This window comes from Taeniopygia guttata, chromosome 11 (assembly GCF_048771995.1).
Source record: "Taeniopygia guttata chromosome 11, bTaeGut7.mat, whole genome shotgun sequence".
In the NCBI taxonomy this organism is placed as follows: Eukaryota; Metazoa; Chordata; class Aves; order Passeriformes; family Estrildidae; genus Taeniopygia; species Taeniopygia guttata.
Window position 1 is genome coordinate 4792463 of NC_133036.1, and position 21389 is coordinate 4813851.

Sequence of the window (21389 nt, forward strand, 5' to 3'; positions counted from 1 at the left end):
GAGGTGGCTGGGAGCACCAGGCTGACCTGGAGCCAGGCAGCCCTCAGCCACACTGTGTACCACTGCCCTGTGGCTCTGCTGGGCTCAGCTCCCACAAGGAGGGATTGCAGCTGGGAAAAGCTCCTCACCGGCTATCCTCTGTCCACAGCTGCTGAGATAAACCTTTTAGGGGAGTTGCTGGTGGAGAAGCAACTCCTTTACTCAGCACAAAACCCAGGCATCATGTGAAAGGAGAGGTCTGAAGAACATGCAGAATTGGGCTAAAAACCTCTCACCAGTCCTCTGGGATAGAGTGGCACCAAACTTCCATGGACTACCCCCTTTCCAGGGGTTATGGCAGCAGCTGAATGCTGCAGCAGCTCCAGAGCCAGGCTCACAGCTCAGCCTGGCTCTCCCTAATCCCCAGGCAGGAGGGAGCAGGAGCAGCAGTAATGGCATTGCGTTAATGTGATCCTCTGGGCCTGCCACGCCGGCTCCCAGCGCCGGCATCTGCGGCAGGGCAGATGTCAGATGCAATCACTTCCACCTAACCCACTACCCCAGATTCTCCTCCGGAGGATGAGCGTGGCCCTGGCACCGCCCCCGCTGTTCACTGTTCGCCTGTGACAGTGAGAGCATGCTTTTAGGGCAAATTGAGCAATGATGGGGGCTGTGCCAGGCTCTCACCTCTGAATATTGGGAGTCTTTCTCAAGCTCAGTGGGGCGGGGCAGAAGACCCATCCCACAGCACATCCCCCCATTTCAGAAAGCACCCTTCAGCATGGGAACTGAGCTTACTTTCCCACCACACTGAACCCACAGCAATGTTTTTCACTCCATGTCCTTTATCAACCCATTTTCTCACTTCTCCCCTTTCTTCAAGGGCTTCTGCCTTCTCTCTCCTCAGCAGTTGCCTTTTCTCTGCCAATGCCTAAGCTGTCATCTTTCTCCTGGCCTCCTGCCTGGCCCAGCTGCTTTCCTGACCCCATTTTCAGACAAGGTTAAGGTCCAGGCCAGGCTTTAGCCTTTAGGCAAGCCCAGCAAAATGGCCTTGCCAAGGGTGGAAATATCCAGGTTCTTTCATTGTGGTCCAAGTCACAAGGGCAGCTCCCATACAGGCTGGCAGCTGTGCTGCTGAATGGGATCGAGCCAGTGGCCAGGAGGTAAATAGCTCCTCTCTGCTATTGGTCCCACAGCTGTCACTTTCTTGTCCTTCATTGCTCTCATTTCAGTGCTCTTGGCTTCCTTCTGCTTACTGCAGTTTCCAAGATCTCCTAGGGAAGTGATAAGGCCAAGGTCTAGGCAGAGGCATCCAGTCCAACAAGCAGGAGATCACTATGACAAGGGCTGGGGCAGTGTGCCTGAGGTTCCCCTCTAGCTCACCCACCCAAGCATGAAGTGGAAGCAGCAAAGGGAAGCCATCTCCTCACTCCAGGCTGGAGAGAAGGGCCAGGAAGAGCTATCCTGGACCTAAAAGCTGTGCAAAACAAGCTGCTGGAGAATGGGATTCCAAGGCAGGCTTGGTGCCTTAGATTAAAGCAAGACATCATGCTGTTTTCAGCCAACCATCCCCTGGGTGCTGCAGAGCACCCAACACCATTCCTATCCCCCACCAAAGTATTCCCACCTCCATGAGCTCCCCAGCTGCACCTTCAAGGTGCATCAGGCTCTGGGCATGGGGGTACAGCAACTTTTAGCATGAGACAAGCAGCAGCTATTTTAGCTTTGTAGGAAGCACTAACTACAACATTTAAAAGCCTGGTTTAATTACAAGCTTAGGCAGTTCAGCCACATGGCAGCCACTTGCCCTTTCTGCAGAGCAACACACAGCTTCACATGTTCATGTGTTGCTGACCACCACCTAAGGCATGGAGATCTCCTTGTCTCAGGAAGTATCACAAAGGCTCTTCTTGGAGATTTCATGTCCCTTATCTAGTTTGGTGAGGGACTGTGATCCCAACAACCTTGTCTCATCATGCAGGCAACCTAACACTTACCACTTCCAGCTGTGCCCAACTTTCTGCCCAGTAGGACCATCAGGAAGTTGTCTCAAAATGTCCAGGTTTTGTTTTGAAACACCAATGCAGTTACAAAAGCCTAAAAGGCACTTTCCAGCTGTTTTGGTCCACTGACACAGGACAGACATCTGGATCTTCTTCTGTGGCAGCTCAGACCAACGGAAGGAAGCCTGGGCTCTGCTCCAGCAGCCACGCTTCCACCTCCCCTTCCTGATCCAGGCTCACACCGGCTAACACAGCAGCAGCATCCTCAGCCAGGCCATGAGGAGGATCCAGTGCCTTTGAAATGGTTCTGGTCCACTTCCAGTGACAGATTTTGCAGAATCTAGAAGTGGGGCTCCCCATCTGGATGGGGAACCCCAAAACCCCTCCAGCCCTGCATAGCCAGGCTCTCCCAGCAGCCAGATTCTGTCTTGGAACAGACACAGTCTCCATCTCCTAGTGGATGCCACTAGGAAACTCCCTCCAAGTAAAGCTGGCAAATACTTGGGAAGAATTTTGGAACACGTTTTAGGAGCAAGAGGGTTGTGTGTGTCAGTTTGTGGCCACAGGAATGTGCCCAGCATCCATGTATTGAGCAGTCAGGCCATGTCATCTTCTTGGATGGCATCTTCCCAGAACACGGCCCTCTGCAGACACCAGGCCATGATCTCCTCTGTCCCCACTGACCAAGGTCCTCCCTTCCCTACTGCAGCAGCACTGTCCCTCTGCAGCCAGCTGGGGAGGGCAGGGGAAGGGGGCGTGAGAGCTGCATGCTTGGCGCTCGGCCATGCTCCCTCACTTGATCGTTGGGGGAGGCTGGGGGAGGGGGGGACGAACAAAAACAGAAGCAGAGTGACTTCATCTTAAAAGGCAGCTGCAACTTCCTCTGTTTGCAGGCTTTCCAGCTTTTCCCAGCAACGCAGCGGCTTCCTGCGGTCCTGCCTTGACACCCAGTGGGCATTCGGCGTGCCGGCAGCTGCCGCTCTGCGGTGTGAGTTATGGCTGCTAATGGCCACGGGTGCCAGCTCCCGCCTTCCTCCGCCTCCAGCGCCAAGCCAGAGAGCCTGAGCAATGCATGGAGCACCAGGCAGATGTCCAGGGCTCCCTGGACACCCACATACAGCCCTCTCCCCAACTCCTGTCAGTCCCCCACAACACATGCATCAGTGAAAGTGCTTCAGGTCCCAACACTGGACCAGCAGAGAGGTCACACAGGGCAGGTAAACCCCACGGTAAAGCCTGGAGTCTCCTGTTGAAAAGGGCAAAGGAGGGCTCACAAAAAAATCCTTCTGCAAAACCAGCTCTCTTAGAGATATGGAGGGTCTTGCCTTCTCTCTCCCAGATGGTTTTCCCCGGGGCTTGAGTTGCTGACAGAACATTTCAGCCTGTGCAGCTGTTCTCCTTCCATCTCTCAGTGACACTGGGACAAGTCATCCCAGCTCTCCCTGCTTCTGACCCTCTTCAATTTTCACTCCCTCTCTCCCTCATGTACAAGATCTTCAGCACAAAGCCACGGCTATTACTTGTCCTCCTGAATCAAGGCCTCTTCTTTTCTCCCCACCCGGCTCCCCATTTCAGCCCTATGCACATCAACTTTTGCACTTGCTAAACTTCAAGGGTTGAGCAGGGTCAGGACACACCAACCACAAAAAATTCAGGGAAATCAGTTAACCACCATAAACCAACATTTAGGTGCCAATGAAATGACCTGTACTTCCAAGAGAGAAAAAAATTAAGGGCATCATTAAGACCAAGGAGTAGCTGGGCTGTGCAGAAATGCAAAAAAGGAACAGAGAATACAGAGCATCAACTTGAAAAGCTGATGCTTGCACTGCTCTGGGATGTATTGTGATGGGCATCACGCTGGCAGGATGCAGCTAAAGCAAGGCAATCCTATTTTGGGATCACAACAACAAATAAAAATAAGCATCAGCACAATTAAAGTGTTGGAAATCACTACCTCTGAGTGAAGGAACTGCAGGCAGCAGGAGCAAAGGAAAGCTATTAGAACAGATGGATTTGTTCCCCAGTTGAGATAGCTGGATGGGAACAAAGGTATTTGCAGGAGAGATCGTGCTGAGCACAGAACTGGTGCAGGGCTGACAAACACCACAAAAGGCTGGCAGGAGGCCAAGAGCTGTGCAGCCCTAGGTCCAGCCCCATCGACCTGGGCTGTGGTGGGCTGCCAAGACAGCAGCATGGAACAGTCTCCTCAAGGAAAAAACACCTCAGTTCATTATAAAGTCAAGACACTTTGGTGCAAATACATCAGAGAGAAGCAGTCAGCTCCTAGAGCATCCACAGACATCCACCTTACTGGGACCCAAGAGGCCCCAGCTGCCTCCCAGCCCAGCCCCTGTCAGTCATCATCTGTACCCCAAGAAGCCTTCCCTTCTTCTCAAGCCCCTCAGAAGCAACAAACAGATTCTACCTGGTTACTGTGAAGACACCACTGTTGCTGGAGTCACCAGATGCATCCAGAGAACCTGGGGACAGAAAAATAGGAGACACAGCTAGTGAGGTGATGGGAAGATAGACAGCAGGACTGGGAGGCTGGAGAGCTGCATAACCTTCTGCAAAGACATCACCAGTCATTGTCTAAGGGTCCAGGAACTCAAGGGATCCCTTCTCCTGCAGTGAGGATTTCACTCTCCTTGTCAAGTCCTTCTCTGCTGCCAGACAAGCTGATACAGAACTGCACTTACCCAGCAAAATGCAGATGGCCACAGCTTCAGACCTCTGCACCAAACTGGGTCCTCTCCTCTGTAAGAGAGACCCAGACATATCCAGCTGATGGTTTCAACCATTCTCAAAGAAGTAGCTCAGACTGCAGAGCTGCCCTTGGCCCTCCTGATTTCAATTCCTAAATATACCACATGCGCAGTGAAGGCAGAATCCAACTCAGGACATCTCTACTTGGCCATAGCCTGACTCCATGTTAAAGGCAAGTGACTCAAACAGCATTCCAACCTCTGCTCCATGCTAAAACTGGGTCTTACAAGCACGGTGACAAAGCATTACAGGAGAACTTGACTCTTTGTGCCCCCTTGTGCCAACAGTCTCTACTCACACAAGCAACATCACCACATCAGCACACCCAAGGAACAGAGTTGAGTTTCTTACAGAAAGGCATCATAATTTTATCTCATCCTGACTGCTTCAAGGTGAAATTTGACACCAGAGGGGCTAAGAATAAGGCAATTAAGCTTTCTGCTGATATTTTAAAGCTCTTCTGTGATGGATTTTAATAGAAGATATACAATACTGCTGTGCTATGACAATAAATTTTTCTGCTTTATCTCTTATAGTAAAAAAAACTGTACAGAGTTAGGTAATGAAAGCTTTTGAACCTTTGTTGAAGATTAATATGCTTATTTAGACCGATATTTTGAGGTGCCTGGGTCCATGTTACGGATAAAAAACAAAGAAGAGGAGGAAAAAGCGCGTTGCATTGGCCGGGAATCGAACCCGGGCCTCCCGCGTGGCAGGCGAGAATTCTACCACTGAACCACCAATGCTGCCCTGCGCGCTGTCCCGGTGCCTGCGGGCTGCTCCTGCACCCCCACTGCTGCCCACGGACCCCCGGCCACCGCGCCTGCCCCGGCAGCTCCCCCGGCAGCTCCCCCGGCAGCTCCCCGCCTTCCTCCCTGCTGTCGGACAACGACATCCTTCAGACTTAATCCCACCCTCCTGCTCCCTCTCACGGCAGGATTTCCAAAAGCCACCAGTGGGTGTGTTACAGGACAGTGCTGGGCTGAAGGCGCAGCTTTAGAACTCAAGATGAGCCCTTGTGATTTAAGCATTAACACATATTTCACGCAGCTGGACAATAAAGATGTGTTGTGCCTGAAGAAATGTTTAGTCACGCCAGGACAACAGCATCCAAGGGATGTTGGAGGGCTAACACCACTGCTGCTCCCAAGCATTGATTCATGGGCACTACTTAGTTTCTTTTCACTTGAACCCTCCTTCAGGTCTCCCATCCCACTTGCAAACTTTCACCTTTTATGTTCTGGAAATTTTAGGACTGGGACAATACCTGCAAAATGGTCTGGAGAGCACCATGAATCTGGAAAGTATCCAAAATTCTTCTCCTTTCTGTTCTCTACCCTTCTTCACCACACACATCCTTCATGAATGTGTTGATGCTCTCCCAGGACTAACACAGCTCTCTGAGCTCTTCTTTGGGTGATGATGCCTGCTCCCAAACTAGAAATTATCTTTTTCAGGTCAGCTTGATGACTAAGTTGAAGGGGAGCATGGTGAGAAGATGGGGATGCTCACTGCAATGCAGCACCACTTGGGCTCCAGATCAGAGCAATGACCCTCTCATCCAGCCTGCAACAAGTGCGCCTGTCTCAGCAGAGGATTATCTGTGCAACACGTTCCAAATAAAGCACACAGGTCCCATGTACTCTGAGCTGCTTCAGGACACCAAACCAACTCAAGAACTTCTATTGAGAACATTCCCTTGACCTTTCTTACACCTCTACTGACCCAGACCAACTGGGACTCACCGGTGGTCACTGCCTCTGGCTTGGAGAGGGACTCCTCTGAGGTGGGCTCTGCTGGTATAGTCATTGATGGCTTGGTCTCATCCATTTCATCATCCTCTGGGATGACCAGCTTCATCAGGCTCTGGTTGCACACGTTTGCCACCTCCTTGATGTCTGAGTGAAGGCAGTGTAAGGAACACGCAGTCCCACACATGGGCAGGTGCCAGCCACGGAGAAGCCACTGCAGCCCCACCAGAGCTGTCCCAGCCCAGCTACTGCAAAACCCCTCACATGCAAAGGGCCAGTGTGGGTGTTAGCACATGATGGGAGAACTTTTCTTGGACCTGCACCCCAAGGGCAGGAAGCAGGCACTGGAACAGGTGCTTCCCTGTGGGTTGCTGTAGCAGGAATGGAATGGGAGCAGCTCTCAGTTACAAGGATACTCTTCTTGCGATCATCGTAGGAGAGGCACGGCAGGACAGCGGTCAGGATCCCTGAGGAGTAAGGCAGCATCACCCGGCCAGCCAGCTGGATGAACTCCCGCATCCAGCACATGGCTGTCAGCTGGATCAGGTCATCTGGAAGACATGAGACAAGCAAAGGTGAGGGAAAAGGCAGCACTGGCTCCACAGGCCAAGGACCACCTGCAAGCAAGGAGCTGCCTCTGCTCCATCCCAAGAGAAGCTCATCTGAGACAGTTTAGTCCCAGAGATCAGTGAGACCTGAACCTCCAGTGAGCTTGAAATTAAACACAACCATTAGGTTTCAGTTAACCCAGTTCAACCCCATAATGCAGGTTTCCTCATTTACAAGTATTTTGCAAGCTTCCCAATGCATAAAGATATTTCTTCACTCACACCCATTGCAGCTGTGTGTCTGGGTCTAGCATCATTCCTAGAGGTGGGGTTTTAACAACCTCACTAAACTCCAGAAAAGGCACCACTGCCACGGCACTCTACTGGCGCAAGGCCAGATTTTAAGCTTAAACAGTGTAAATTCATTGGGAGTTAGTTTAATCAAGAGCAACCAATTTCAAGACTATCTATACCTTTCTGTCTCCCAGGAAACCCACTCCCATTCAGCAACATTTGAAGAATGCAATGGGCAGAACTTGGGAACAAGATCCTTCTCAGGAAACACATCCAGCTGCAGCTGTAACCCTCTGCCTACACAGCAGACCCACGGGAGCTATAGTGCAGCACTGGCACAGAGCCCACACACATCCTTAACACTCTGACCTACACATCAAGTGCCACCAGAGGTTACAGTAAGATCTTGAAGAGATCCTCCTAGAAGAACTGGATATCCACAGGTGCCAAATATTTTTAGGCCACTCCGTTTTAGAGGATGCCAGACCTGTGTTGTGGCTGGGATCTGCAGTACAAAAGCAGTTGTGCCAACTACAGGAGAGTCGCCTGTTCCCTCCTTTCAGTGGGATTTCCATGAACAGTGACAAAAAAACAAAAAAAAAAAAGCGAGCAGCTGAGCTGGTGAACAGCCTGCTGGAAAACTCCTGGCCTGAATCTACAGTTGGCACCACAAACCAGGAGACTGGTGCTACTGTCTGGTCCTGTGCACTCACCTGCTGCCTGGCAGTGGATCACCAGGATATTGGCCATTTCTGCAAACTTCACACTGGAGGGATTCTTCTTGATCTCCTTGAGGAATTCCCCAAGAGCCACCTCACACCTGTGGAGAGGCAGAGCAGCTGATCAGTGCTTGACCACCTTTGACAGAGCAATCAGGGAGAGCTTATGGAGACACTTCTCCGGGTGCATGTGGAGGGATGCTGGTGGCACAGCAGAAGTGTTGCCACACAGAGCCAGGGGCAGGAAAGATGAGGCTGACAAGCTCGCCCTGCCCCACAGCAGAGACTGCACACAGGTGCGAGACAGAGGTGATGGCAGCACAGAGCCCTCCACAGCTGCCACAACTCCCCCACAGCCACACAGGTTCTGTGGACATGGAGGTGCCTGGGATGAAGAGCAGTGGGGCAGGTAATACCCAAAGCTTTCATGCTTGTTCCTTGACATTGCAAGGAAAAAAAAGATATAGGGAGGATCCAAAAAGGTTTTGTAGCAGGATAGACTCAGGCCAGTCTCACCACTTACTTATGCCTTACAAAACCAGTCCAGCTACCCTCTCCCAGCACAGAATGCCAAGATGCTTTGACTTCCCAGAGAACACACAGACGTTTCTGCGCTTCAAAATGCCTCTGTCTTCAAACCAGCCGTGTATATGTGGAGCAAGCTCCCAATCCTTGCTTTTCTTCTCCACCCAGGAAATGCTGGGCTGGAGCTCTGCCTTGCCAAGAAAGTTTCTCATGATCCAAGCTTCTTCAGAGAGCTCATGCCCATCCCAGAACCACACACGAGCCTCTGTGGCTCTGATGTCAGGTGCTGGGAAGTCAACAACTCAACCAAGCCAAAACAGTTTGTCCCCCAGTACAGAGTGTGGCATCCACCATGACCATGGGATGGGGGAGACCCTTGCCAAGGACACTTTGATCCACTGCCCAAGCCAATTTGTCTCCCACCCCACACCTGGAGCTTCACTGCAGTTACACACACAAGTTGAAAATCAATAGAAAAAGTGAAGGGTGAACAGCAAACATGACACAGTCCTTGCAATCAGCCAGCCTCCACACTCACATTTTCCGTATCTCCTTGCTGTTGTCTCCCAGGATCTGGAAGAGTCCATCTAGGATTTCTGGAAGGTAATCCAAGAGGTTGATATCAGGCACGGACTCTAAGACCAGGATCTAGATCAGGGAGGAATACAAAAGAAGAGGTGAGTTTTCAAGACACCAACTAACATCACCAGCCCAAATCTGGCAGGATACTGAGGAATTCAGAGCTGAGATGTGTGGGATAGGGGAAAGGAAAAGATAACACTGTGGAGTTGCCCATGTTGGGAAGCAGCTGAACTAGCACAGCAAGGAAGCAATCAGCCTGCAGCAGTGCTACATTTCCAATCACAGCTCTGCAAAAAAAAAGCAGGGATCAGGAATGACTGCCAAGACACATCCAGGCAGACCTGGAGTGGCAACAGTATGGCTGAGAGAGGGAGCACAGGGGAAGACATCTCCCCAGACTTCAGCCAAGCACCAAGAGCTTCTGCTTTGCATAGAAAAGAGAGAGCAAGTGGAGATCCCTTGCCTCCTGGAGAGCAACATCTCTCCATCACCTCTGCATGATGGAAAGCAGCCTAGCACTATAGCCCTTGGGAGACCAAAACCTCTAGAGCACAGTATGTGCATTTATACAAGCAACACTTTGAGTGTACTTTCTAACTTGGTGTGCAATGTCCTGAACAGGCTGGCAGAAGTGCACTGCCATGTCCCTGCTGCTGCAACAGCAAGGTGACAGGGAGCAAGCCTTTTAAAGCAGCAGGTAACAACCTCTGCTGATTTTAAAACCTGCCCAAATAAATCCAGGTGCCTGAGCTCACACATCACTGTGGATATCTGCAGCTTGCCTGGACATGGGAAGCTGATGGGATGCAATGTCCTGGAGTTCAGAGTGGCAGGCACACACGGCACCCCATGTACCTACCCAGGATATGATGAACTGCCGGGCGTACTGGTTGTTGGAGTAAATCCTCTCACGCAGCAGTGGGATGAAGCTTACCAGGTCGAACTGGTTGCTCTCTGTCACGATATCCTGCAGAGCCCAAACAGGGTGTTAGAATGACTGCCAGCACACATCCATGCAGCAACCCTAACCCAGTCTTTTTAAGCCATGTGACAGGAAAAAGATGACAAGCATGAGTCTGCAGGTCAGGAGACCTGGGGAGAAGGAATCATGCAGTTTATCCAGGCAATGAGCTTGCAATCCCCTTCAGGCAGAGACTAATGCTGAGCACGATCCAGAGAGGGATGCTGCTGCCTGCTGCGTGCCAGCCTGGCTGAAGAGGAAGATAGGAAGCTTCTCTGATTCATGCCTCAGTGCTGTGCTTGCACACATGAGCAAGCACTTCTGATGCAGCCACGTGGACTGGGGTGGGAGAGTCCCCTGACTTCCCTTTACAGCTCTTTCCACACGCTTGGTAGATTTTGCTGCATGGCTGTCCCTGGCCTTGGTGCAGTGGAGCAGATCTCCCAACAGGAAGGTTTGCAGCAGCAGACTGGTGTGATAATAAGGAGCAAGGGCAGGACCTGATAGGAAGCTGCTCACCTCTGAACAGCAGCAGAAAAGGAACGGGGAGGTCTGTGGCAGTAAAAGCCCATCAGTAGGCAGTACAGGAACGGGAACCAAGCCCACAACCTGAAGTAGCAGCAGAAGCTCCACTCACATCGTGACTCCCTTAGGCAAGGGACGGAGAGCAAAGGAACAATCCTCCTGCTGCCTGGCACAGCACTACAACCCCCAGACTCAAACGTTGCTTCCCATGAGCTGAATGCACACATGGCACTGCATTAACCCACCAGCCCCTCCATCCAGCTGCCTGAGAAGGCCAACAGAGCCTTGATCGAAGAGGCTGCAGTCAGTGAGAGAAAAAAATGTTTTTGCAGCAGCTATAGGACTGAGGTGGGATGGCTTTAGCAGCTGCAGCCTTGGAACCTGACATGTTCCCAGCCAGGACACGACATCAGCTTGCACCAAGGACTCTAGGAGAACAAAAATACCTTGAGAAGCCGATCAAGGAGCTCAGAGCCACTTTTGACATTTGGGTCAGGATCAGCAGCCAGCTGTGAAAGACAGAAACAAAGAGACATTGCAACAGTGGGTCCCAGGCCTGCCCCCTGCTCTGCAGCACAGCTCCCAATAGGCTCACAGGACTGTTACTCTCCTTGACAATACAAGGAGAGACATACAGAAGTCCCTTTATCTCCAACATATTAGGCTCCAAAAAATTCTTCTGAGAGACTTCCTAAGGGGGAGATCAAGCACACATCACCTCCCCAAGCTATGCAGGTTTTCATGGGCCAGCAGTCACACTCTCAAAGAACAGAGAAATGCAGGTTACCATGAAAATCTGCAAAGGCAGACACACACGGACAAAGTTTTGACACTACAGACCCAACAAAGCCAAAGTGCTGCAGAGCCACTTGCCTGCAGCAGCTCTCTCAGACTCATTTTCTAATACCATTCAACAAAGAGCAGGAGAATACATCCTGGAGGTGAGGACAGACAACAAGGTATCTTACAGTCAACTTCATACCCACAGTATCAGTGGCTACTGTGTAGAAACTGCTCATTTTGCTGATCCTTGGGGGTCCCTTCCAACTCAGAATATTCTGTGATTCTGTCCTTCAGACCTGTCTGGGTCAAAGTAAACCAGTTTGCTTGCAAAGAAAACCTTGGACAACTCGGTTTGACTTGGAGATGATGACAACTAGTCCTCAAAAAGCACATGGGGGTTAAGAGGAAGCTTCTTACCTTGCTGAGGCCATCAAAGAGCACGTTGAAGTGTGGGAGGACAGAGCCCCTGGCCACCTTGACAATGTTGTAGAGAGCCTCGCAGGCGTAGTACCGCAGTCGACTGTCAGCATCATTGAAACACGTCAGCACCGGCTCAATCAGCTCCTTCAGGTACAGCCCAGAGTCCTGGGGGGCACGAAGAGAATGGTTAGCCAAGGACCATGCCACAGAGCCTGGGAATTGATGGCGCTGCCCTGGAACATACTGCAAATACTCAGGCCTGTGATGGCTTTAGTGCACCTATGCTGGGCAGGATTTATTAATGAATTTTGTATTTATTACTGAATTTTGTTATTCAGGTACAGTGAGAATGATCAGGTTTGCTGGGTATCTGCCTCATCTCCTGCCTGTCGGGCAGAGGGAGCCAGGGATGGGTGGATTTCTGCATGGGCCAGTGTCAGCAGTGCACATGAGACGGAAGGGCTGCAACTCTTGTCAGCTCTTTTAACAAACTAGAACCCAACCTGTTGAGTCTAGTCCTACTGCTGAAAACTGAAGAGGGACAGAAGCCCTCTAACCACGCCTAGACAGCTGCCAAGATGTAACCCAAGTCAGAAAGTGCTCCTGGGCCCACAGGGTGTGTGGCTGGGTGTGCTGGGGAAACTCTAACACAAGGCTGCAATGCAGGGAGGGAGCTGGGGAGCTGCGGGGCCACCAGCCTGACTCTTCCTATCACACTGCCCCAAGAGGAGCTGCTGTTCTCTCACCACAACCTGCATAAGCCAAAAAACCCACCATACCTACCTTGCCCAGGGCAATGGAGCAAGCAGCGAGGCCAATGAGTCCTCCTTTCCGGCTGTGGGGGTGCTGGGAGAGCGCAAACTCCTGGGACAGGATCTGGATCACGTGTTTGATCTGGGATGTGTTATTCTGAGCCACAAACTCTCGCACCAGCCTGGGGAGAGGACAGGGAGGCACACAGAGAGGTTTAGGTTATGGCTGATACAAACACTGAGGGCCTTGGTGACAAAGACAGGGACTTTCACCCACAACAAGCACCAGAGAAAGCCGTACTGAAATGGAGAATCCTTAAGGAACCCAAAAGTGAAACCAGAGCTCTCCCCTGCTCTCTGCTCACATCCACCAGCAGCTCCCTGCCCCCCCTGCTGCTCCAGCCTCCTACACTGTTCATAAACTCTCAGCCTATGATGTGCTCTCAAGGGCCAACCCAGTGCAGCTGTTACAGAGAAGTTACCAGGTCTTCAAACACCCTCTCCAACAGGGCAGGTTATCAGGGTCATTTACCCCCAGCATGGCACAGGATGGGAGCTCAGCACACACCCAGCCAGACAGGGAACTGCTGCCAACCAGGCCTACACACAGTGCCATGGCTCTGAACCCTTCCAGCCACCCATACAGTGCTTCAGTTAATATCCCATATATTTAAGTTTACTAACAGTATATTTCAATATATTCTTAAACAGCCAAATGTTTAACTAAAAGCCAACACAGTTTCCATATACAATACCTGCTTCTCCCCAGGAACTTGCAGCTCATCATCCAGAGATAATTAACACATCAGCTGTGGGCGAAGAGACCCATATCCTTGCTCCTGCCTACAGAACTGCTTCCAAGTCCCAGCTTGCCCACCCAGCCCTTAAGCCTCAGTTTCCTGTTGGCAGAGCTCTTGGCCAGGCAGGGAGGCCCAGGCAGCTGTGCAGGCAGCTGTGCAGGCAGCTGTGCAGGCAGCTGTAGCATTGGTGGTTCAGTGGTAGAATTCTCGCCTGCCACGCGGGAGGCCCGGGTTCGATTCCCGGCCAATGCAGTGCTCTTTTCTTCCTTTTTGCTTGCATTTCTATCCATAATGCAGACTTACACATCTCAAAAAAGTGCCTAAAATGACCATTTTTACTTAACTGTCAAAAAAGGTGCAAAAGCTTTCACTGCCTAACTCCACAGAGGATTTCTTTGGCGCTATATGAATCTCACACTCCCAAACAGATGCCACTGACCAGTCTTGCACTTTATAATCCAGGAAAACCATCACAGAAGATGTTTATGAACTTTTCCTCCCCAAAATTACAAACACCAGCTCTGCTCCCATCTTGCTCTGTGCAAAGCAGCTGCTCCCTTTTGCCCTGGGGATACCAGGCAGTCCCTCCCTCACTCTCCCTAGTCCAAAGCCAAGTCCTCCAACAGTTACACCCCGATCCACATCCACAGAGTGCTTTAGAGACAATGGCTCCATTTCCAGTCCTGCTCCAAGAAGAGAAATACACTGAGCTTGAGCAAGACAGACCACTGGGGTGATCATTTTACTGCCTACATTTCACTGATGCAGCTTTGTTTAAACAGGAATAAGTTTACAGACTTCCTTCACGAGTTTAAAGGACTCAAGATTTAATTAATGAGGCAAAAAGTGCAGCATCAGAGCCTGCAAGCATCAGGAGCTGTTCCTGCATTATCAGGTGAAGGAAAAGGAGGTTCCTGAGAAAAGAGGCAGCAGGTCCCTCCTGGCTTGATGCCACAGACATGGAAGTGATGCTGCTGGGGCCATTCTGTGATGCGTTTTAGATGAACTGTGAAATCTGTAGAAAAGGTTGGCCCCTGCCTTTTTCCTCCTCGCACTCTTCCCAAGTTGTACTTCCAGCTTGATCAGACAAACTGCCTGACCCCAAAGCTGACTTTGGTTAGTGTAAGGCAAGCATAAACCCTTAATCCTGGCGCAGAGTAAGCTGGAGCAGAGCTGCTTGGATAAGGCACAGAGTATCACCCCTCACAATGCAGCAAAGAAGTTACTGAAGTACTCCCAAGGCTGGAGTTATAATGACACTGCAAGAATCCCACCCTGCAACACTGTAATCCACCCACAATAGATTATTCCTATAACAAAGAGAGAAAATGAGAGAAAATAAAACATACCAAACAGGAGAAGGGGCTCGCTGGGTTGGGTTGGTAGCAGAGCGCACACTCCCCTTGTCCCAGGTGCCATATTTCTCTGCTGACCTCTCACACAGCATCCTTTGCACTCAAGGCAGGCAGTTCCCACACTACATACCCCACTGAACTCTCAGCACAGCAACTCCATCCCCATGTCACAGCCTGACTGCTCCCCTTGCACGCTCACCATGGTGACATCTCCCACCCAAAACTCACTCACCAGTTTGGACCGTCACCCCTAGCCCTGCGCTGGGCTGCACCCTGAGGTGATGTTTCAGATCTCCTGCAGGAGCTGAGCTCTCAGGCAATGCCCAGGGAGGACAGAGTCCTTCCCAAGGAAAGTCGTGGCCAAGCACGGCACCCAGACCAGCACAGTGAGGATGAAAAGACAGGCAGGGAACACGTACAAGCAACGCCAGAGGGGTATGGCCACACCAGAAGGTGCCTGCAGAGCTTTGCCTGGCATGCTCCAAAAGGAAAGCCCCAGATCTGCTGGAACAACAGCTGTGCAGGAAGAAACAAGGGCAACACCCGATGGCCAGGGGCGACAGGAACATCCTCTCTAGCCAGGATCCAGCACGGGACAAGTTTGGGTGAGCCCTCGGGGGAGAGGCACCAGGACTCTGACGTGTCACAACAGAGCAAGCAGTACATTTCCAACAAACTCCTACAGGGATGCTACTCGTGTGTTCACCTCGCCCAGGGCTGCGCAACTGCACCGGGCACACACCGTCAGAACGAGCCTTCTGTCCGGGGCTCTTGGGACGCGGCCGGAGCCAGCGGGTCCGCACCAGCCCCCGGGAGCCGGCACGCTCGGGGACACGTTTCAGTGCCCGGTGGGATGGGGCTGGGAGTCAGGGAGCAGCTCTGCGAGAGATCCCTCCTGCCCGACCACCGCCCACAGCGCTGTCCCCAGGGTCACCGCGTCCCTCAGCCCCGTCCCGAGCTGCCGGGCCCGCAGGGTGCCAGGCCAGCAGCCCCGGTAACCCGGAGGCCGCGGGGCGAGCGCCATCCCCGCAGTGCCACACCGGGCAGCCGGGCCGCTCCCTCCCGCTGCCCGCTGTATGGCTGGACCCACCCGAGCATCACGGGACGGCTCCTACTGCCCCGGGGCCGCAGGGAGCCCCGGCACCGCAACACCGCTCCCCGCCCTTCCCGGGGCACCGGGCCGGGCTCCCTGACCCCCGCACGGGGGCCGCCCGCACCGGCACCGCCTTCATTCCCGCTGCCCTCCCGGTTTCCCAGAGGCTCCCGCTGCTCACTTCTCTATCTCCAGAGCCGCCACCTTCCTCTTCTCGTAGAGTTTGTCGGTGAGCGCCCGCACCACGCCGGGCGTCAGCGGCGACAGGTCCCGCTCGGCGTTCATGGCCCCGCCGCCGCCACCGGCGGCCGCGTGACCCGCCCGGCGGAGCCGCGCACGTGACCCCGCCCGCCGCACAGCGCCCCCGCGCGGCGCGGAGACACGCTGCACCCCCGGCTCATTAACCCCGGCTCATTAACCCGGCTCATTAACCGGAGCGTCATTAGGGAGACGCGCCTTCGCCCCGACAGCCCGAGGGGCCGCAGTCGCAGGTTTATGTCTAAAAAAAATTTAGCAGCACTTGATCATTGATTAATTTAACATTTACAAAGTGATTCGATAGACTTTGATATAACAGTCACTCAATTATCTATTAAGTGTTTAAATTAAACTCACACATGCACCCACACAGACACACCGGTAGATGTTATTAAGTGTCCCCAGCTATAGCTATGAAAAATTCCCCTCAAGAGCCAGTGAAATACTTGGATCGAATGCCTCGGTGTTCCTCAGCGGGTGAGGATTGAGCCTCAAGGCATGGGGGTATTGGTGCAGGCTGCAACACTTCAGCTTGTGGCACAGACCGATTGTTTGTGCCTGTCTAAATGTCTCCTGTCCAAAGGATTCCACCTCTCGTGCCATCTGGTCACCTCACACTTTTCAGGGTGCCTTTTGAAGGTGACCAGGACATCTAATTTCAAGGTCCCTGGGGAGATCTTGGCACATCCAGCATGGATGTATTGTACCAAGGGAGACCCAGAGAGTCCAGACTGAACAGGAATTACTGGCAAGGGCAGGATTGACAGCAAAAGGCACAGATGTGGTAAGCAGCTGTGCCAAGAATCTGCACCTTACTGTGGATTTATCTGAGGTTTGACAGAGAAAGGTAGGAACAAAAGATGCTGCTTCCATATCAGGGAGCCTTTTTCTGCAGGGCCAATGCCCAAGTCTCATTCTATCTGCTTCCAGCCAGCTCCCTCCATATGGAAAGCTGAGCCAAAGAGGGATTTAGGCTTCTGCTGGCAGGCTATAGGCTCAAGGGCTGCCTGTGTTTAGGCTAGTACCTCCCCACATGCAGCAAAGATCTCAGAGAGTCTACTGATGTGGTTGATAATCCCACACAACTAAAACCACCATGTCTAGAAGAACAAAAGCTTCCTACAACTTGCTAGGAGGAAACCCCACAAAGATTCCATTAGAAAAGCTTGGGGGACAGAAAGCCCAAGAAAGAAAACCATGTCTAATATTTGGCAGTTGCTTGGCCAAGTTGAGAGCAGGGCACATGTTTTCCCTCTCTGGATGGTCACACTTCATGGTTAATGAATTCACCTTCTCCACAAAAGTCCTCAAAATAAACTGAGAACAGGGAACACAGAGCACAATGACACACGTGTGAGTACAGGATGGCACATGGATTGACACCACAGTGCTACTGGTCCAGCATGGGGAATCCAGCACTGGGAACCCAGCACATCTCCCTGCTACAAACACAACACTTAGCACAAAGGTCAAATAAAATCAGACAGAAAAAAAAAAAAAAAAGCTACTGAAAGTAATGAGCATAATGAAATTAAACCACAACCAAGTTTAATTAAAATGTAGTAAACAGGGATCAAATACAGTCTAATGAAACTGGGACACCACACATGCCCATGAGAACAAAATGCAAGTTGAGAGACAGGGCAGAAAGTCCCCCACCACCTTTCCTGTGTTGTGTTTAGCTGAAGAGGACTGGTCAGAAAATCACATTTCCAAGAAGAACTCCCTTCCTGAAGAACAGAAATCAGTCATTTGTTTAAAAAGAATTTCTGAGACCTGTTCCCAAGTTGGCCATATTTTGGGGGACCTTTCCTTCATGGGACAAGCACTGGTTCCCAGACCAGGACATTCCCTGAGCAGGTCCTCACATGGACAGGTACAATGCCATTGTTACAAAGGACCAGAGGGAGTTTCTCTGAATCACCCAGCAGGTGCCTCTCGAAGCGCAGCACAGGCTCCTCTCTGCATCACGAAGACCCGGGCACAGGACCCTCACCCCAGGCAGATGCTCCTCTCCACTGATAGTGAAGGTCAGGCTTTTGGCTTTAGTTCTATTCGGCTGCAGGAGAGGCACAGAAATAATTTCAGTTGGCACAAACCCAGAAACGCAGCAAAACACCCACTGTGTTTTCCCTGGCAGGTGTTCCTGTACCCCACAACAAAACCGCCCTCACCCCTCTCTGTCCCAGTTGATTTAGGGCCATTCACAAGAGGAATCTGCTTCAAAGAGACAGAGCCTTCCAGAATAACACTTTAAAATCATTTCACTTAATTAAATCATGCAGTACAGCAGGTAAATAATGAGGCACCAGGTGAGACATGGCAAATCCCCTGGCTGCAGTGATATGAGACATATGCAACAAGCAGAAGCACAGCATGAAAACAGTACAAAAGCAAGAAGGCAAAAATAAATCAACACCACCATCAGTAAAGATTATTTCCAAGGACAGTTAAAAAGGAATTGCTTATTAGGGCAGAAAGCTGACTTCTCTTGTTCAAATTCAGCCACTAAAAGGTTGGGGAAGGCCAGGTCAGAGCTCCACTACAGAGGTCTCAGGGCAGAACAACTGGGCTTCTCTTGGATGAGGGCTCCAATCACTCCCTTAGCATAAATTAGCTTAATACACCCCAGGGAATTACCCAGGATCATCTCATTTTGAAGAAACAAGGAGGAAATAATGACTGCTGACTTGCTGGCACACAAACTGTTTCTTCTAAGCCATTGTCCTTGGAAAGCCCAGCTCAGCTGGAGCACATCTCAAACACTTCCAGTTGGCTACCTAATGTTGCCCTGACTTTATTGTGATTTAGGCTAAACTAGCATCCTCATTTTTCTGCTCTGCTCTAACAACAACTACTGCCTCAAAGACCATCTCATGCCGAGCACTCTGACATTTTGCTTAGAGATTAAAAAACAGTCTCATGTCTAAAAAAACCATCCCACTCAGGATGGGTGGGGAGGGCATTCAGTATTGTTCAACCACAGCGACCCACTCTCCCACCTGCTGACCATTTCCAGCTGGGTCTTATCATATCCCAACAAGTTTTTTGTGTGCCCCTTCTTGATGCACAGAACCTTCATGAGCAGACCCTGGAATGCAGAGAAAAGTTGCCAAAAGCAGGTGGAGGGAGGTAGAGAAGAACAGCAGGGTTGTTAGCACTTCTTGGAGGTCCCTGTTACCTTCTGCCAAATTAGATTAGGGTTTAATTACAACCTAAAGGGGAAATCTAATGTTGATGCTAGAACAATGCACATTATTTTCCAATAACAGAGAAATAAGCACATTCCAGTGAAGTCTGTGAGGAATTAATTTCCTCTGGGGCCACTTGTTGGCCACTTGCCTGTTTCTCTTTACTCCCATTTTTTTAGAACCAATTCAGGCTTTTGGGAATGCTGAATCAGTGTTCAGCTTCTAATCACCCCTCAATTGGCTTTGCTGGACCTGAGCCTGCAGGCACTTGCTGCTCCTCATGCTGAGTCACCTGAGCCTGCAGAGTTGGTGGCAGCTGAGGGTCCCAAGCATCTGGCATGAGAGCAGCCTCTGCTCCAAAGGGCTTGGCATGGCCCTGTTGCTGCCTCTTTCCTGCTGAGGATGCTATGACAGCTCCCTGTTCTGCTCTGCATGTTAATTAAGCAGGAATGTATTTTCTCTGGGTCCCTCAGCAGCCACCATGTCATTGTGCATGGCAGAGCTGCAAATGAAGATGGTCTCCAAGCTATTAACACCTCAAATTGCTCATCAAGAGCCCGGCAGAAGGGCAGCATGTCAGATATTATTTCTGGTCCACATTAAGCACTGTTGGTATTCTAAGTGATCAGAATAAACTAATTCAGTCTGATTCCAAGGGAATCAAGTATATCAAGACTGAGGAAGGTGAGATCAGTAGAACTGAAGCATCCATACATCTAAGCTTGCTGGAGCCCATCAGCAGAGCCTCCCAGCATTCATCAGACACACACATTAATTTTGGCCAGGGGAGAAAAATTGGGGTTTTTCCTATCTGGACTAGACTCTTGTGTGCTTAGATTTTTTTTTTTTTTTTTTTTTTTTTTTACTCCAACTGTTCAAACCATTCTTTCTTCTTCACTCTTGTCACTGAAATGTCTTCAAGAGAAATCTCTTTCCAGTAGAAGTTAAGTCTTTGGGTTGTATCCTGGCCACTCAGCTTCTCTTCCTGTGGCATTACCATTATGGCATCACCATTATCTTCGCCTTGGCCAGTGGTAGTTCCTTGGAGCCACCTGGTATTGGCTCTGTCAGACATTGGGGAAGCTTCTGGCAGCTTCTCATGCAAGCCACCCCTGTAGCCCCCCCCTACCAAAACGTTGCCACGCAACCCAGTACGTATCAGCCTTTCTCTAATCTGTAATACTGCTCAGATTTTATGATTTGGCCTGCCACTATGTTTATGTCGGAGGGGAACCTGCAGAGAAATCACAGTGGGAACTGCATTTCCTGTAATTACATTGCATCCTCACAGCTGGATAAAGTCTGCCTAAAAATGTTGTTGCAACTGCTGGTGTACTTCTATTTTTAATGTTGCTCTTTTTTTTTTCTTTTTAATGACATTTGAAATTAAGTTATTTTCTCCATGGGAGCTCTGGAGGTCTAGAGGTATTTTGACAACCCAGAAACATTCAATCAAAATAATTTAAAAACTGAATAGGATCCTTAGCCAGGCTGATCTGTAGGCTGGGATTTCTGTTTGCCCCTTTAACCCTTTCATTCCAAATTCAGTTCCACATCTGAGAGATGGGTCATTTGTTATGATTGGCATTCTCTTTGGAAACTGACCCTATTTTCTTCCCTCAGGGTTTGAGCTAACCCACGAAATCTAAGGCAGTCTCATGACTTTTTTGAAAGAGATAAGCTAAAGTATTTTAAAATCTTCTTTTCTAAAGATGATAAAAGCCTTCCCCGCAGGAAAGGCAACCCAAGAAAGGAAGGGAAAGAACCCGTGTGCCTGGTGTACTCTTATTTTGCCAGGTACTTTTGAAATTATTTTGTGTAAAAGTCTCTTGAAGTGGCCTGTACATCATCAGTCTTCTGATATGGAGGCACCAAGTAGAGGGGCATCAAAGTAATGCAAAGATGAGCACACATACTGTGTCCCGTGCCCCTGACTGGGATCTTTTTTCCTCACAGGTTTGTTAGGCTGTGGTTTCCCAGTGCCACCTCCTGCTGTCAGCACACAGTGCTTTCCTACATGTCTGCTAAAAGCAAGACCCCTCTGCAGCCTTTTCCCTTTTTATAGAAAACTACAACACACA

At 50.6% G+C, this 21389-nt stretch overlaps 1 protein-coding gene and 2 non-coding genes across 7 annotated transcripts in view; 1 reads left to right on the forward strand and 2 right to left on the reverse strand.

Annotated features, from left to right (window-relative positions):
• VAC14 (VAC14 component of PIKFYVE complex) overlaps nt 1-21389 on the reverse strand; it is a 93455-nt gene that overhangs the window by 41269 nt on the left and 30797 nt on the right. For 3 of the 5 annotated variants that reach the window (XM_072934485.1, XM_030282068.4, XM_072934484.1), the window contains exons 4-12: nt 12643-12793; nt 11857-12024; nt 11103-11165; nt 10030-10137; nt 9127-9236; nt 8058-8164; nt 6919-7053; nt 6497-6649; nt 4411-4465 (exon numbers count right to left, since the gene is read on the reverse strand). In XM_072934485.1, coding sequence (XP_072790586.1) covers nt 4411-4465; nt 6497-6649; nt 6919-7053; nt 8058-8164; nt 9127-9236; nt 10030-10137; nt 11103-11165; nt 11857-12024; nt 12643-12793 — 1050 coding nt within the window. Of the gene's footprint in view, nt 1-4410; nt 4466-6496; nt 6650-6918; nt 7054-8057; nt 8165-9126; nt 9237-10029; nt 10138-11102; nt 11166-11638; nt 11736-11856; nt 12025-12642; nt 12794-16040; nt 16208-21389 lie in introns of those variants that run through there. The other 2 variants (XM_002187977.7, XM_072934486.1) reach the window with 2 other exon arrangements.
• Nucleotides 5427-5497, reverse strand: TRNAG-GCC (transfer RNA glycine (anticodon GCC)). Its single transcript has one exon. It is a non-coding gene; the product is annotated as a tRNA-Gly (tRNA).
• TRNAG-GCC (transfer RNA glycine (anticodon GCC)) lies at nt 13593-13663 on the forward strand. Its single transcript has one exon. It is a non-coding gene; the product is annotated as a tRNA-Gly (tRNA).